At 35.1% G+C, this 17,256-nt stretch overlaps 2 protein-coding genes across 5 annotated transcripts; both read left to right on the forward strand.

Moving 5' to 3' along the window:
* The first annotated feature begins 2,852 nt into the window (after nt 1–2,852).
* On the forward strand, nt 2,853–6,289 carry LOC123556851 (uncharacterized). Of its 4 annotated transcripts, none has more exons than XM_045347888.2 (2): nt 2,853–2,915; nt 3,908–6,289. In XM_045347888.2, the coding sequence occupies exon 2, from the start codon at nt 3,910–3,912 to the stop codon at nt 5,989–5,991; it is 2,082 nt and encodes a 693-aa protein (XP_045203823.2). In that variant the 5' UTR covers nt 2,853–2,915; nt 3,908–3,909; the 3' UTR covers nt 5,992–6,289. The 4 variants fall into 4 exon arrangements, with proteins under 4 accessions (XP_045203823.2, XP_045203822.2, XP_045203821.2 ...); XM_045347887.2 differs by lacking the exon at nt 2,853–2,915 and adding an exon at nt 2,922–3,161; XM_045347886.2 differs by lacking the exon at nt 2,853–2,915 and adding an exon at nt 2,922–3,157.
* A 4,072-nt stretch (nt 6,290–10,361) lies between these two features.
* LOC123556850 (uncharacterized) lies at nt 10,362–15,419 on the forward strand. The gene is made up of 2 exons (XM_045347885.2): nt 10,362–10,694; nt 13,267–15,419. Exon 2 carries the CDS (start codon nt 13,270–13,272, stop codon nt 15,373–15,375), a length of 2,106 nt encoding a protein of 701 aa, XP_045203820.2. The 5' UTR covers nt 10,362–10,694; nt 13,267–13,269; the 3' UTR covers nt 15,376–15,419.
* The last annotated feature ends 1,837 nt before the right edge of the window (nt 15,420–17,256 follow it).

Genomic DNA, 17,256 nt, shown 5'->3' on the forward strand with positions numbered 1-17,256 from the left:
ACGGTCCGCCACAGCGCCACCACTACTGTATAGCGCCATCACTGATGCGAAAGCGCCACCACTTTTAAAAATACTGGTGTGTTTCTTTTTACGGGAGATTTTATTAAAACTTAAGTATGTCTGTGTGAGTATCATACACGTTAAGAGCATTTGCTTACAGAGTGTGTCTATGCATCGCAATTTAGTTGGAATACATACATATGTCAAAATTTACAAACGTCGGAATCAGGAGAAAAGCTCTTGACACCAAAATTTACATAATACCTTAACGAAATAACAATCAACCTAGTACGCGGCACTACATTCTCCGATTTTTTGAAATAAGTAATATCAACGAAAATGTATCGTAAAATATCAATTTTACTTACCTGTTTACATTTTGAAACCGTTGATAGCTGCACCACAGAAATGTCGATTGCTCTTTTCCTTATCACCACTTTTTGGTGGTGGCGCTAGGGTTTAATAGCCATGTAATTATGATGTAAAATATGTGTTCTGTAAAATATGCTCTACATAAAAAACATGACATTTTACTTTAAAAACTACATTTTCTTTTACTTTATAAATACCCGATCGTATGTAAAAGTGCAGTAGTTTTATTTATATCTTCACTGTGGTAGGAAACTATGGAACAAACACGAAGTTAAGCTATTTGATCTTTGACCTTAAGCGCCACCTTAGACTCGGACTGGGTGATCCGGGTTATGCGCTCTGCACGTCGTCTTGATGTTAGCAATTGATACCCCTTAAGTGAAAATCTGACAATATGGAGCGGACACAAAGTTAAAGACTTTTGACCTCCAAGTTTGACCTTGACCTTGGACCTTGTGACATGGGTTATATGCATTCCACACTGATGTTTTATTTGTTATGTTATACTGTTATAGTCTCATGCATGTAATATGCCATGACTAAACGAATAAACTTGAAACCTTGTTATGCACTCTGTAGTTTAAACGTTTTATTTAAGATACAAGGCGAACACCACGGACGGATGATTATGCGTGTCTCCAATATAACCTCATATACTTTGTATCTAGGGGTACAAAAATCCAAATATTTGAATTTCACTTGATTACATTATAATACAAATACTCAGTGGTCCACATGAATTATACAACTGAAGAAGTATTAATCACTGTGCAAATTACCAGAAACGTACGTTTACAGGCTCATTTGTAAGATGAGGTTATACAGACATAGACTAATGACTCGATGAATTATAAACTAGAGTTGTCACAGGAGTGACGAATTATACCCCCACAATATGGCCTTGTCACAGAACTAAACCAATGTCAAAGCTGAACTTGCTTGCTTGACCTACTGACCTCAAAATCAACACAGGTCATCTGCTGGTCATGACCAACCTCCTTATTAAGTTTCGTGATCCTGGGCCCAAGCGTTCTGAAGTTATTGTCCAAAAACCGTTTAAAAGTTCCGGGTCACTGTGACCTTGACCTTTGACCTACTGACCTCAAAATCATTAGGGGTCATTTGCTGGTCATAACCAACCTCCCTAACAATGTTCATGATCCTAGGCCCAAGCGTTCTCAAGTTATCATTCGAAAACCGTTTAACTGTTTCGTGTTATTGTGACCTTGACCTTTGACCTACGTGCCTCAAAGTCGAATTGACCTGTATTTTAACATGTTACACCTGTGTAAAAAAATTATGATCCTAGACCCAAGCGTTCTCAAGTTATCATCCGGAAACCGTTTAACTGTTCCGAGTCACTGTGACCTTGACCTTTGACGTACTGACCTCAAAGTAGAACTTGACCTGTATTTCATGATGTTAGACCTGTGTAAAAAAAAATATTTAAATCGGTCAAGCCTTTCATGAGTTATCATCCGGAAACCATGAAAACCAGCCAACCGACCGACCGCCAAGCTCACTCCAGTATACCACCCCCTTCCCCCCTCCCCAAACTTCGTTTTGTGGGGGTATAATTGTTTAAATTTAGGAAACTTTGAATTGGTAAGTCACACTTAACTGAGCAACTGACCTAGAAAGCTGTTGAAATTACAAGCTGGTCAATCAAACACCGTGACCTAAGAAATAACCTCTGACGTTAAAATTATTCTTTCCGAATTGCGGCGACTCTCTGACTGAACGCGCTCTGCGGATTACATATTACTAAACCCGACGGTGGAAAAGTGGCTTTTTTAAACATGCCAAACATCTTATTTGTCACAAAGGTTAACATAAATATTTACCTTCGAATGCATGGTTAATATGTGAAAACAAACCAGATTGCGACCCTCTAATTGTGCGCAACAAATTCACGCATCGAACGGTACTCTACATGTGGACTGACCGGGTCAATGTTTATAGCCAGTGTTTCGTAATTGCCATATTTACTCTTAATTCCGTATTTACTCAACTGAAAGTGGTAACAGATTTACTTTGTTGTAGGATTTAACAACTTACATGTATGTTAGCGTAAATACTTTGGAAATGGCGGACTTGACATTTTTCGGTAGTACAACAGTAGAAAACAACATAGTTCTTTTTCAAAATTCTAGCTTTTTTTTGTATGTGGTACAGAAATAAATGCACCCTTGGTGGAAAATGTAATACCCCCGGGGGCGCTTAAACGTGGGGATACGGAATGTCAATAAGATAGAATGGTCTTGTCCTTGTGTCCGATCCTGGGGTTCCACACACTGATGACCAATATTTAAAACATCATTGCAACCAAAATATTACAAGATGATCATTATATATTTATATAGATGTGCCTTTGCTATGGTTTAACTTGTTTTAAAGGATCTGACATGTCTGCACATGACTCAACAGTTGTGTAGTAGGTTGTTTATATATATATAAACACGACAAACAGACCTTGACATCTACGTATTGGAGTTAAGCTATATATACATAATATAATACGACGTGTATATGCGAGTCTTCCTGTAAGTAAAACGTTTCGCTTAAGTATATGTTATGCAGAAATTTATTTAGATCGATGATTCATTGATAGTCAAAACTGACACTTAACATCATGGATTTTAAATATCTATACAGAGTCTATATGTAACATGTTTTTTTTAAATTAAATTGACATCTACGCATTGGTGTTAAACTATACTCAGTATTCTACGTATATATATCTACTTTGCATAGGAGGAAAAACCGGAAGTGGATTTCACAACAAGTAGGTATACATTTTATTGACTTTCTCTGATTAATGAGAATTTCCGATTACATGTATTGATAATGTAAATTCTGCAGCATTGTATTGAAAATAATAGAATCTATTTTGAAACGAGAAATTGTCAATATTTCAATTAATAAATTAAAATATAAACAAATGTATTCGTTTACCTTAACGTCTAAAGCTACATGTGTATATCTAGGTATACAGGATAGGTTATAGTGTCGGAAATATGCCACCATAATAGGTAGATATTTTTACATTTAGACTTAAATTGTTCTCTTTCATTTATTTGCTTGCAGACTAACATTCTGACACATTTTAAAAGCTGTAATGTTATGACTAAATTTGTGTGTAAAAATCGTCAGTGAAAATATAAAACGCTGCTTTTTTTCGAAAAGATTATATCTTATTGGTCTGATTTATAGTAAAACATGCCGGCGGGATATGGATTTTATCAGTAATAAATGAAAAATCTTCGAAGCTATCCTGTACACTCTACACTAGTTTAAATGGAAATGAAAAAGAAATGATATTAAGGGAATAACGACTAAATTTCTTTTCCATGAATTGGAATGCAGGGCAAGTATGTAAGCTATGTTCTATACTCGAAAGCAGTTAGACTAGCCACTAGATTGATATTTCTACATTTTTTCCGCTTTTGTTTTCCGTCTTAATCCATAAACATGTAGAAACATAATCTTAGCCTAGGAGCTAGTATATAAAGTAGTGTATGTTTAAACATTTCAGTCATGGACAGTGATGTAGAGTTCAGTTTCGCAGAATGGGATGATCTGTCGGAAACTCCGCTGATGCACCTATCGTATTTTATGCAGACACTACTACCCATTCGTTTGATAGGGTGGAAGAACGTGAAACGTCATTATGAAAGCATTATCTCCAGCAATCCGTCATCCTCGGAGGATACCTACATTGTAACTGGAAGCAATGCTGAAGGCTATGCTCTACCATATTCTTTGATAAGAACTACACCGCCCATTATTGAAAAACCATCTGATGTCGATATGCTCTGGGTACCTGGTAGTATCAAAATATCTACTACGAAGCTCCCTGAGCCGAACGATACAGCATTCAAAGGGTATCTTGAATATGATGGCACTCAAACAGGTTATGCCCGGGTATGTTTGCCAACAGTAAAGCAGAAAGACGAGTCATTTATATTCGATGAAGAAGAGGACAAGTACTACTTGAGTAGCACAATTATGATGGGAAAGGTACAGTCAATAATACCTTTGTTTGCTTTACCGGAAAGCGAAAAGGCATGGGTTCAAGGTCCTGCATTTACTATAGAGGACAGCCAAGATGTAACACGAGAAAGAATGTATGATCCAAATATTGGGGCTTCGAGGGATTTCGTCTTCGCATTAGCATGCTCGCCTTGGCCTGATATAGCCTCAAGCTGGAAATGCAGAGCTAGTAAATCTAAGTGGTTAGAGCCTCAGTTGGTAGATTCCATAATTGAAGATGGATGTCATGTCGTTGCAGTACCTTCGAAGAAAACGTTGACGCCTGAACGTGAATGGAGAATATCGTTTTCTGCTTCTGAAGGAAGGTTAGCACGAGAAGCAGTTACTGACCATCAAAGACAGTGTTACATATACCTGAAAATACTGCGGAAACAGGTAATGGGAAATGAGCCAGTATTGTCGTCATATGTATTCAAGTCTGTCTTTCTCTATTGTTGTGAAAAATTACCCGTGGAATACTGGAGGGATTATCCCGGCAACTGCGTACTCTACATGCTAGATGTTCTGTTGGAATGTCTAGGTAGAAAACACGTGCCTACTTTCTTTTTGCCAGAAAACAATCTAATTGGTCATCTTAGTGAATCGGAGATAGATGTAGCCATAGGTACAGTTGTTACCCTTAGATGTGATCCTATTACACCGATATTAGATTACACAGATTCCAGAGTCATAGGATATCAAAGTGTCATTGCCACTTTTAGAGAGGTGATGAAACCTTTGTTGGATGATATGAAATTGTTCAAACAGCACAGAGACAAAAACATCTCAATCATGAACGGAATAATCGCGACTGGCTACAATATTTGTCATTATCTTCTCCACGAACAACCTAGTCAAGAAGAAGCTAGGATCGCGAAACATCAAGAGGCGATCATGTGTCTTATTGATATATACACGCTATGGCTCAATCCTATGGGACTGAATGCAACATTAATGCAGTTCATTAACTCTGCTGGTTTGGCAATCAAGGACCTTGAAATAACCTGTCGATTCTTTGAGGCAGTTATCAGTCTGTCAGCAGAGTATCCCGAATTCTCGTCTGTGCGCGGTAACCTTGCTTGTATGTATCATTCATCAGCTTATTCCTACCCTGACGGTTCTGATCAGAGGACTGAGTATTTAAGCAAAGCTGGGAAACTGTTCAAGCAGGTGTATGAGGAGACCAAGTGTAGCGCCATCGATTATGTTACTTATCTTGTCAAGCAGAAAAGATATGAGGCTGCCATACATGTTCTTGAAGAATTTACAGGAAACTTAGACCAACACACATCGACTGGAATTGCGTATAGTGGAAAAGAACAAGAAACGCTTGACGAACCTTTGAGAAATCATGTGCAAGTCAACGGGAAAATAGAAGCAGATGACGTTTCATTTGCTTATTTTTATATTGTTAAATGTCACGGAGTCCTTACAAAGTGTGACCGACATTCGTCAAACGTCGAAATAGCACTCCAGAAATTTGAAAAACATTGCGAGAAAGTGAAAACAGGCCAGGCTCTGGTCTTACTTGAATATGCAAAATCTCTGTCAGAGGCTGAAGTAAAGCCACCTGAAGAATCAAATTAGACATCGCTTTATTGAAATGTTACTGTACACATACGTTTAACAATGGACATTATGTACCCTTAGATATTTTCAATTTCACTGACTTAAATGATTCCAGTTATACTCGTATGTTTAGTTCAGCTGTGAACAATATAAGGCGTGCAAGGAAACAGTTATCATATAATATTTTTCAAGAACTGGAATGGTAAAGAAATTTAGAGCACAAATGTCTGAAGCCTAGACAAATGCTTTTCAAGTTTTATTACCTACGTTCATATATTCATTCTTATATCAAAAGAAATAAAATCCAGTTCTAGTAGTTGATTTGCTATCTTTCCGCCACACTAACTCAATATTATTTTCTCCTTTATCTAAACCGTGTTTTTGTCAAATACAAGTAAAACAACTTTATAAATTAGGAACAACTGGTTACAAAACTTGTAACATGTAATCACACTGTACTTGCATTCCCTTTTGACAGTTAAGAGTTCCGGGTGTAGAATTTCTGATGTGAGTAACCATCCAGCTGGCGGACAGTAGGCCAATGGTTCTATCCAGATGCCTGCCCATGATTGAACCAATGCCTGGAGAGACACCTGTGGGTCTTCCTCCTGCATCAAAAGCTGTAAAAGTCGCTATATGACCTAAATTATATCGCTGTGACTCTAAAGCTAACTAAACAAATAAACAAACGTAACAATCTGGTGAACTAGCTCCCTTTACATTGAAATAAGAACGATTTAAGATGAATGGAAATTGAAACACTTGATTGAAAAAATGAGTCTATTTGTTACAGAAATAACATTTAAGGCTGCTTCTACAACAGGCTATACATATACACCTTGCAAGTACCCATGTATTTTACTGACATAACATTTCAAGTATTATCATATGTGTTAAAATTTTGATCAATGTTTATTTAATATGAATCCGCGATCTATACGTTTTGGTGGGTACTTGTTTTTATTATCTCATAAAATATGTTTGCAAAACATAAATATTTGCTGTATTTGCATGAATGGTGAATTTTACTCGCTCGCTAACGACGAAAAAAATATATACATTTACAAAATCTAACACCAATCAAATTCAACTATTCTAACTTCCTGGTACATGTAGTTTGAAATAGTAACGCATGTAAATCGTACAATTATTATTTAGTGGAGGTAAACATTCAAGTCTTCATTTTATAAAAATATGTTGCAAACTTATTTTCACTGTGGCCTTCATCCACCACTACCAACACTTTAACTCAACATCTACATTACTCAACATCAACAACAACAGTCAAATATACATATATACAACTATTTAGAATTTCCAGAATTATTTGCTCAAAACCATTAGCTATTGATCAAAATTCCCCATTTGTTCATCCGACAGACAGAGTCATGTATTAACAATTTAAAAGTAACAAAATCATTATTATCGAGAAACAGGAATCATTTATTTTCAGAGTCAAAGTCGAAATCTTCATTATGATATAACTATTAATATAAGGCATTTACAGGCAACAATGATTATTATTTTAAATATCAAAGTAAATTTTATATAAATTTTATATACCAGTAAAAGCCATAAATGTTTATAGATTCGTAATGAATTAACATGCATCATTAAACAGCCCGTATGCATTTAAACATCTACTTGGATTATTTGATAATGTTTGAACTTAAATACTAATTTTAGCCACCTGGCACGAAGTGCTCAACGTGATTTTGTGATCGCCCTATGTCGCTCACGTATGTCGTCTCAGTCGTCAGTCGTGTCATCGTCCGTCGTCCGTCGTCAACAATGACTTTACATCAGGTCACAATTTTGCCAATCTTAATGAACTTGGCCAGAATGTTACCTAATAAAATCTTGAGAGTTTAAATTGGGTCCATCTGGTCAAAAAGTCACCAGCAATTCACGAAAAACTGTTAACACCAGAGGACAATTTACCATCTAATGGATTGGTCAGAATACTCCAGTAATCTTGCGAATTGTATTGGGTCATCTGTTCAAACTCACTAGGTCAATCAAGAAAGCTTTTAACATCTAGAGTTCACAATTTGCCCAATCATGATGAAACTTAGTCAGAATGTTACCTCAATAAATCTTGCAGAATTTGAATTGGTCATCAGGGTTCAAAACTAGTCACAGTAAATCAAAGAAAGCTTGTTACCATCTAGAGCACATTATGACGTACTTCATGAAACTGCAGAAGTTAATCTTGATGGTCTCAAGACCAATTCAATTGGTCATAGATCAAAACGTTCACGTCAAATCAAGGAAACTAGTTACCACTGTAGCCCATTTGCCTACTTATGAAATGTCAATTGATCTTGAGATCATGGTCATTCAGATCTGGTCATAGGCAGAACTAGGTCACAAGTTCAAATCAGAAAAGCTGTTACACTTAGAGGCCACTTATGACTGATTCATGAATCTGTAGACGTTAATCTGAGATCTAAGGTAATTCGAATCTTGTATGGGGTCAAACTAATGTACACCAGGTTCAATCAGGAGGAAAAGCTGATTAACACTTAGAGACCGAAATATGCCATCATCTTGATGAACTGGTCAAATGTAATCTTTATGACTAGGCAATAGGTCAGTTTGACGATAAGGGCCTTCATGCCTCTTAAAATGAATTGCCTCGATGATTACCCTTTGACAAGGATTTTGTACATTTGAAGTCCTGAATTAAAAAAAGACATATCAAACATCTGGTATTTTGTCCTATTGCAAGGCTACCTTGCCCGACTTTTAATCAGCCATGTATTACTAAGTCTGTCAGTAAGAGAATCAAGTGAGCACTCCAATATCTAGGATTACAAATTAAAACACAGAATTCACGGACATTCACTTACATTGCTTTGACGAAGATATACTTTATCAAAATATTACACATAAATTCATAGGTCCATCATACGCATTCCATTTTTACTCTATTTTATGCAAACCATAAATATGTTATAAATCAGTTCATACTATCTTTAAGGGTGTGTTTGTTTGACACTATAATGACTTTTTTCTTCGTAAACCAATCAGATCTGCAGGTAGTTTACATTGATTGTAAGGATTGAATTACCCCCAGTGAACAGTTTCGTTGGTAATCTAATATTCGATACTGTGTTAGTTTTGACATTAGAACATAAACTCTATAATATGTATACTTTGGATTTATTTGATTATAAATGACATGTTTGAGCAAGTATCTTATTCACGATAGTAAGTAATTCATTTATGGTAAAGAAGCTCAATACTAGCCTTCGTGATCAGCGGTAATCTTTTACAAAAAATATTATGGAAGTAGGTAAATAAAACTACGAGATCTTTAAACCTAACACATAGTTTCTAACATTAACTGGTAAAATACTGCCATTCGAATGAATATAGCCAAATATAAAACTAAGTGAATGACTCAAGCAAAAGTATAAACTGCATGATGAAGAAGATTATTCACTTATGTGCGCAAATGACGATAAATCGTTGTAACCCATTATATTCGCAACTGAAATCAAACTTTCTATGTTAAAAATGTATGAAAATCAATAATCAAAAAATGACACATAAAAAATCTCCGTTAAAGCTCACATTTGAAAGTCAGTGCTAAATTACAACTTGTGATAATTTTATGGGAAGAATGACACAAACAAATAATTCTGTCTCCGATTGCTAGTTGTTACTTATCGATTTCATTGTTTACAATCGAACAAAATCGTAATTGTCATGAATTAAATTAATTCAGAAAATCCTGTAATCAAGAAATGATGAATTTTTGTTTTCGTGAAATCGTGAATTCATGAAATAGTGAATTCGTGAAATCATGAATTCGTGAAGTGGTAATCGTGAAATCAGGAAGCAGAAATCGTGAATTCGTGAATTCATGAAGTGGAAATCGTGAAATCATGAAGCAGAAATCGTGAAATAATGAAGTTGAAATGTCACCACGGGTCTTTCGTAATTATAACATGTCTCGTATGTCTTTTAAACATCTACTTATTTTGATAATGTTTTGACACTAGAATACTTATTTTTTATAGAACTTGCCTGCGATGATATTACCCTCTTTGCAAGCAAGGACTTTGTACATTGAAGTCACTAGAATTGAAAAAATGACATATCAAACATTCTTGGTACTTTTTTTGTCCTTTTTTGCAATGGCTAGCCTTGTCCGACTTTTACTCAGCCATTGTTATTTATAAGTCGCTGGGTCAGTAAAGAAGAAATCCAAGTGAGCAACTCCAAATATTCTTAGGATTACAAATTTATATTACACAGAAGTTTCACGGAACATTTCCACTTACATTTATCTTTAACGAAGTAACTTTATCAGAAATATTACACATAAATTATTAGGGGTCCATATACGCTTCCATATTTTTTATCTCTTTATTTTATTGCAAGACCATAAATTATTGTTTTATAAATCATGTTCATATCTATGCTTTAAGGGTGTGTTTTGTTTTGACCCACTATAATTTACTTTTTTTTCTTTCGTAAACCAATCAGATCCTGCCAGGTTAGTTTACTTTGATTGTTAAGGATTGACATTTACTTCCCCAGTGAACAGTTTCAGTTAGGTTAATCTTACCAGTATTTTCTGGATTCTGTGTTAGTATTTTATCATTATGAACATGTAACCTTCTATAGATATAGTGTATACGTTTGAGATTTTCTTGATTATAAAGTCGACATTGTTTTGAGCGAAGTATCTTTTATTCAACAGGATATAGGTAAGTAAATTCAATTTATAGCGGTAAAAGCTCATAATAGCTAGGCCTTGTTGATCAGCGGGTAATCTTGTTTAACATAAAAATATATTTATGGGAAGTAGGGGTAAATTGAAAAGCTACGGAAAGATATTTTAAGACTTAAAAAATAGTTTTCTAACAATTTAACTGGTTAAAATACTGCTCATTCGAATGTACATATATACACAAATATAAAACTAGTAGTGTATATATCGTCACCTCAACGCAAGAAGTTAATAACTGCATTGACTGAAAGAAGATTTATTCACTTCTTGCGCCAAGGTGACGATAAATTGTTTTGTTAACCCGCCATTTATTATTCTGTCAATATCTTAAAATCAAACTTTTTCTATGCTTAAAAATGTTATTGATAAAAATTCAATATTTCAACAAAAAAATGACATCATAAAAAATTCCTCCTTTAAAGGCTTCAGCCCATTTTTGAAAAGTCAAAGTGTCTAGAATTTACAACTTAGTGATAAATTTTATGAGGGAAGAAAATGACAACAGAAACAAAATAATGTCCTTGTCTCACCGTATCTGTCTTAGTTGTCTTACCTTATCGATCTTTATTGTCTTACCCAATCGAAAAAGATCGTTAATATTTGTATGAATTTAAATTATTTCCAAGAAAAAAATCTTATCTACACCTCTGTATTCTTCCAAATGGTATGCATCCACACATTTTGTGTGTATTAATGGTGATTTTTAAAATATGGGGTGTAGTAGTAAAATGAACTGAATGATATCTCTGCTTGTTTTATATTATCAACGAATTCATACTTAACTTTACAAGTATGTTCGGTATTTTTAAGACAGAATAGCAAATCGGGGTTATCTGGTTTCTTCAGTATACTAGTGGTTAGAGACCACCAACTGTTTTCCCATAGACTTACATTGTAACATTATGGCGTGTACGGCCTTCCATGCAACGAAACATGTATATCTAATTACAAGTTTTTCAAGAACTATCTTAGTTCTACCAAAATATTGGACGAAAAACATATGAATAGTGACACTTTATTTAAGTAATTTTCGTGTGAATGAGATGACCCCCTGTTTACATCATTGACATGGCGGGAGAAATTTGTTTAATAAAACTTCTTTTCAATATACATAAAATGTAGCAAATTTTGTCAAAATGTATAATAAGATACTGTAAATGCAGTGAAAAAAAAATCAATTTTGAAAAAAATAATCACTTTCTGGGTTTGTTTACATGACTGACCAATCAGAATGCACAAACATTACCTTATTCCCATGTATACACTTACCTCATTCCCAGTAAGTTCCCTGTACTTTTTTGAACTGGTGGTCTCTGACCTAGTACTATATACTTAAAACAGGGCAGACGTGCCATGTTTTCGATTATTCAGAAATCTCGTAAACTTAATCTTACTATCTCTATGCAATTTCATTTATTTGATACAATGATTGCACCAATTTTGTTGTACGGAAGTGAGGCCTGGGGTGTTGAAAATCTTAAGATTTTAGAGCAATTTCATTTAAAATTTTGTAAATTCATCTTGAATTTGAAATCTTCAACACCAAACTGTATGGTGTATGGTGAGCTAGGTATTATGCCTATTACACTGCAAGCCAAATCTAGAGTATTATGTTATTGAAGCAAATTATTAAATACTAAAGATGATAAAATTTGTAAAATATTATATAAAACTATTTTGCATTTGCATAATAGCAATATACTTACTTCCCCTTGGATATCTTTTGTTAAGTCTGATCTTGACGAGCTTGGTTTGTCTGAATATTTTATTAACCAAAAGGTTACAAACTTGAGACATTTCAAATCACTGGTTAAGACTAGATTGCAAGATCATTTTGTTCAAAACTGGAATAACTCAGTTGATAACTCTCCGAAATGTCTTGTATATCGTATGTATGAAAAAGTACATTGTTTTGAAAAATATCTGGATATCTTGCCACATAATTTAGCTAAGACTCTTTGTAAATTTAGAACCACTCTTTACCTATTGAGAAGGGAAGACATTATAACATAGAACGTTGTGAAAGAAAATGTACACTTTGTGACAAACATTCAATTGGGGATGAATTTCACTATCTGTTTGAATGTGACTTCTTCAGTGACAGTAGAAAAAAGTCACTGCCAAAGTACTATTATAATCATCCTAGTTCATTCAAGTTAGATGATGTTATGAATTGTAAAATTAAGTCAAAACTTGTTAAACTAGCATTATTTTGTAAAACCATTTTGTCTAAGTTTAAATAATTTCATTCTCCACGTAAAATTTATTGATCTCGTAGTTGGATACACATGTGTAACTCTTAGAAACAGTAAAATGACTTATAGATTTATTTATTTTTTTAGATAACAATATGCTGCTTTGTTGTTTATATACTTAGCATTGTCTTTGAAGTTACTGATTCAGTTTGTATATCATTGTTCTCATCACATGCATATTATATGCCCTGATGTAGAAATAAAACTTGAAAACTTGAAACTTGAAAAACTTGAAACTTGAAAACGTTTAAAGTAGCAGTATATATAACACATAATACGTTCCGTTTCTTTCAGAAAATGGAGACAAGCGTAGTATTCAATCCCAGTGACTATGATTCCTGGTCTGGGTTACCACATTTACATTTGTCTACCTTGATACATATTTTACTTCCAATCCGTTTGGTAAAATGGAGCGCCGTCAAGAAAAATTATGAAGGCCTAATTTGTCAGGTAAACAGTCTTTTAACTGAAGATCTCAAGGACAACTTTAAATGTGTCGTGACTGGAAGCAGGGCTGAAGGTTACACTATTCCTGTATATGTACCAACGGCATTACCTAAACAGGAGGAGCTGTTCTTTGGGGACTTATCAGATGTAGATGTATTGCTCATTAACGAGAAGGTTCCAGTTTCAACGAAGAAACTTCAGGACAACCACGATACAAACTGTAAAGCATATTTGGATTATGACAATGTTTATCCCGGATATGCTCGTATTTGCATACCAAATATAAAACAAGATGATGATTCGTTTGTTTTTGATGGTGACGCTGGAAAGCATTATTTAAGTAGTACCAGATACATGAAAAAGTTGGTTTCTGGTCTATCTAAATGTGACAAAGAAGAAACCACAGAAGTTGTGATTCAAGGACCGGCAATAACTTTAGATAACAATATCAAGTTAACTGCCGCAAATATGAATACACCAGATGGCACCACAGCTACAGATTTGGTGTATGCTTTACCCTGTTTACCATGGCCTGAAATTGCGAATTCAGTAAAAGACCGAACACTTAAGTCCGAGTGGTTGCAGTGTTCTTTAGTTGATTCGATCATTAATGATGGTTGCCATATTGTTGCGGTTCCATCGAAGAGCAGTACGAACCCCGAATTAGAGTGGAGGTTATCATTTTCGGCATCTGAGGGAAGAATAGCACGCGAGGCTGTCACCGATAACCAGAGGCAATGTTACTTGTTTTTGAAAATCCTTCGCTATCAAAACATGAAATTAAAATCCATCTTGTCTTCATACGTATTCAAGTCTGTTTTTCTACACTGTTGTGAACAGTTACCTGTACACTACTGGAAAGATTTTCCAGGAAATTGCGTACTGTATATGCTCGATATTCTGCTGGAATGTTTACAGAAAAAGCACGTACCGACGTACTTTCTCCCAGAAAATAATCTAATTGGCCATCTAACCAACGACGAAATAGCAAAAGCAATATCAACTGCGGAGAAACTTCGGCTAGATCCTATAGCGCCTGTTTTAGGATTTATGGAAGATAAGGTTTTTGCCTGTCATTGTATCAAGTTGAAGTTTAGAACAATAGTCAAACCACTTTTAGATGATATAAAAGAGTTTCGGCAACACAAAAATAAGGTAAAATGTATTAAAAACGGAATTTTCAATACCTATTACTTGATATGCATATCACTACTCAAAGAACAGTCGGATGACAAAGAGGGGGAAATGCAAAAACATCAAGAAGCAGCGAAGTTTATGAAAGATATATATACAAACTTGATCCAGCCATTGAATGCCTATGATTCTTTGGTTCATTTTCTGAATTCGTTCGGACTTGGAATTAAAGAAGTAGAATTATCAATGAAATTCTTTGAAGCAGTCGTAAGCTTGTCGGATGAGAATCCTGAATATCTATGGTGTCGTGGCAATCTAGCATGTATGTATCATTCCGCCGCATATGAACATGCGTTTGGGTCGGTGCTAAGAAAGGAGTATTTAGATAAAGCTGGTGAAATGTTCAAACAGGTGTATAATGAAGACAGGAGCAGTTCCATTGACTATGTAACTTTTCTTGTAAAACAAGATCAGTTTGACGAAGCTATGCGAATACTTGAAGATATTATAGATAAAGAAAACATCATTAACACTGACTATTTTTATAACTCAAAGGAGTGTGAAACTTTAGAAGATCCACTTAAGACCCATGTTCAAAAACACGGAATTATACAGGGCGATACTTTGTCGTTTGCATACTTTTATATGGTTAAATGTCTTCTTGTCATTGAGAAAGACTCAAGGCATTCCTCTTTGATTACAGCAACATTAAACAAATTTAGCACGTATTGTGAGGATAAGAAAAATGAAGCTTTATTTGTTTTACTGCAATATGCAAACGAAATAGCAGCGCAAATTTCCACTGGCAAATCATTTAAATGATATAACTGTTCTACTGAAAGCTCTTCTTGGAAGAGAAAAAATTCTTTAGATTGTTGTTCTTTTTGTTCCCTGATCTTGGCATGTAAACATTTTATAAGTAAGTGGCCATTCTTACACATCGATCTAAACTATTATCTCGAAAACATACAGTATTCATCAAACTTGTACCGACATACATATATGCTGTGGACAATCACGTTTAGCAATACTTTACTTTTCAGTTTTCGAATTTTCTGCTACAGAGTTATTTTAGAAAGAAAGACACAGTACGAGATACCTGTTAAACATGCATGTTTAATGTTAAATCATATTTTATAAAAAAATATAATTACACCCCAACCACATACACACACACTGCACGAATACATTCTCTAATATCTCTAATAAACGACGTTTGGCGGGGCGATATTTGGCGGGGCGACGCCATAACGACGTTAGACGGGGCGACATCCGGCGGGGCGTCATAACGACGTTTGCCGTTGCTACAGAACGAAATGACACATATCAGCCACAGTAATATCTAAAGGTTATTCCAGAAGTCGAGCTTTCAATTTCGCACGAGTGAATAAATTGTGGTTAGGAAATTTCTCTCCTGATATAAAATACATTGCAATGTATAAAATAGTCGGGACTGAAACTATAACTGTTTCCCTTAATTTTGTATATTTACTGTTATTTCATTCTTTTAATTGAATTATTGATTGTAGCTTAAGATATTTCAGCGCACCCGGTTTATATGCTGGATTTGGACGGAAGCGCTGAAGTGTATTCCGTAGGGAAATCATACCAATAGTCGTGCTAGAAATCTGACACGCTCGCGTTTGTACATATTAAAAGAAATCGGCAGCAGCACTTTTTAATCCGTTAATGTATAGTAAAATCTACCATTGTGTAAAAACCCTTGTTTAGGATGTAGTTATATTAGTATGACTGTTTTCATACTTAAGGCTCTAGGACTAAAAAAATAAGTCATTAAACTCAATCCATTCATGTGTCGGACCCCTTTGCCCGGTCCAAAACTCTAAAGTCGCATCTATGGGAAAAAAAATAAAATACAAAAAGCGGCATTTGGAGTTTTGGAAACCAGGACTATATAGATTGTAGGTTAAATGTGTAGGAATTATATCACTGCTAGGAATTAATGCTTTCTATTACACGACTTCTACAAGAAACGTTCTATTTTGTGTTGTACTCATTTTCAGCGCGCAATCTTTTACATAGGCACGTCGCTATGATGCACAAAACACTTATTTTATCGCATAATAACGTCATTCAGTCTAAACGTCAAAATTTCTCTTCCGTCCATATTAATTTAAATGCGTACTCCTGTTGAATTCCTGTGTAGGAGATAGGCGATTTTCCCCCCGATAACAGGATGTCTTCAAACTTTGGATATTTAAGAAATAATATATCTCATCCAGTGCTTTGTCGTTAAATAAAATCATCGTTTGGAGTTCAGATGCGAAGGAATTATACGGTATCACGAAGACGCAGCCTTTGTGATATAGAGCTATCTGAACGACAAACAATGATTTTATTGATGAGCAAATCACTAAATGAGATATAAATAACGTCGATTCTAACACGTTACCAAGTATTTTTAAGTACATCCTTGACGACGTCCGTATTTGCCTGTTTTTCGTTGGTTTCTTTTTCAACGTGCCCCCATACCGTTTGACGCTAGGCTAGGGTTTAACTGTTCGGGGTCAAGGTGGCCTTGGCCTTTGGCTTACTGTCCTCAAAATCTATAGGGGTCATCTACTGGTCATGACCAGTATCAAGTTTCGGTATCCTAGGCCCGTAACTGTTCCGGGCCACTGTTACCTTGACCTTTGACCTACCGATCTCAAAATCAATAGGGACCATCTGCTGGTGATGACC

The sequence above is a fragment of the Mercenaria mercenaria genome, chromosome 5 (genome assembly GCF_021730395.1).
Source record: "Mercenaria mercenaria strain notata chromosome 5, MADL_Memer_1, whole genome shotgun sequence".
NCBI classification, from domain to species: Eukaryota; Metazoa; Mollusca; class Bivalvia; order Venerida; family Veneridae; genus Mercenaria; species Mercenaria mercenaria.

Bases quoted from the DNA above. Each gene is read 5' to 3' on its own strand.
- LOC123556851 (XM_045347888.2), top strand. From the start codon at position 3,910: ATGGACAGTGATGTAGAGTTCAGTTTCGCAGAATGGGATGATCTGTCG.
- LOC123556850 (XM_045347885.2), top strand. From the start codon at position 13,270: ATGGAGACAAGCGTAGTATTCAATCCCAGTGACTATGATTCCTGGTCT.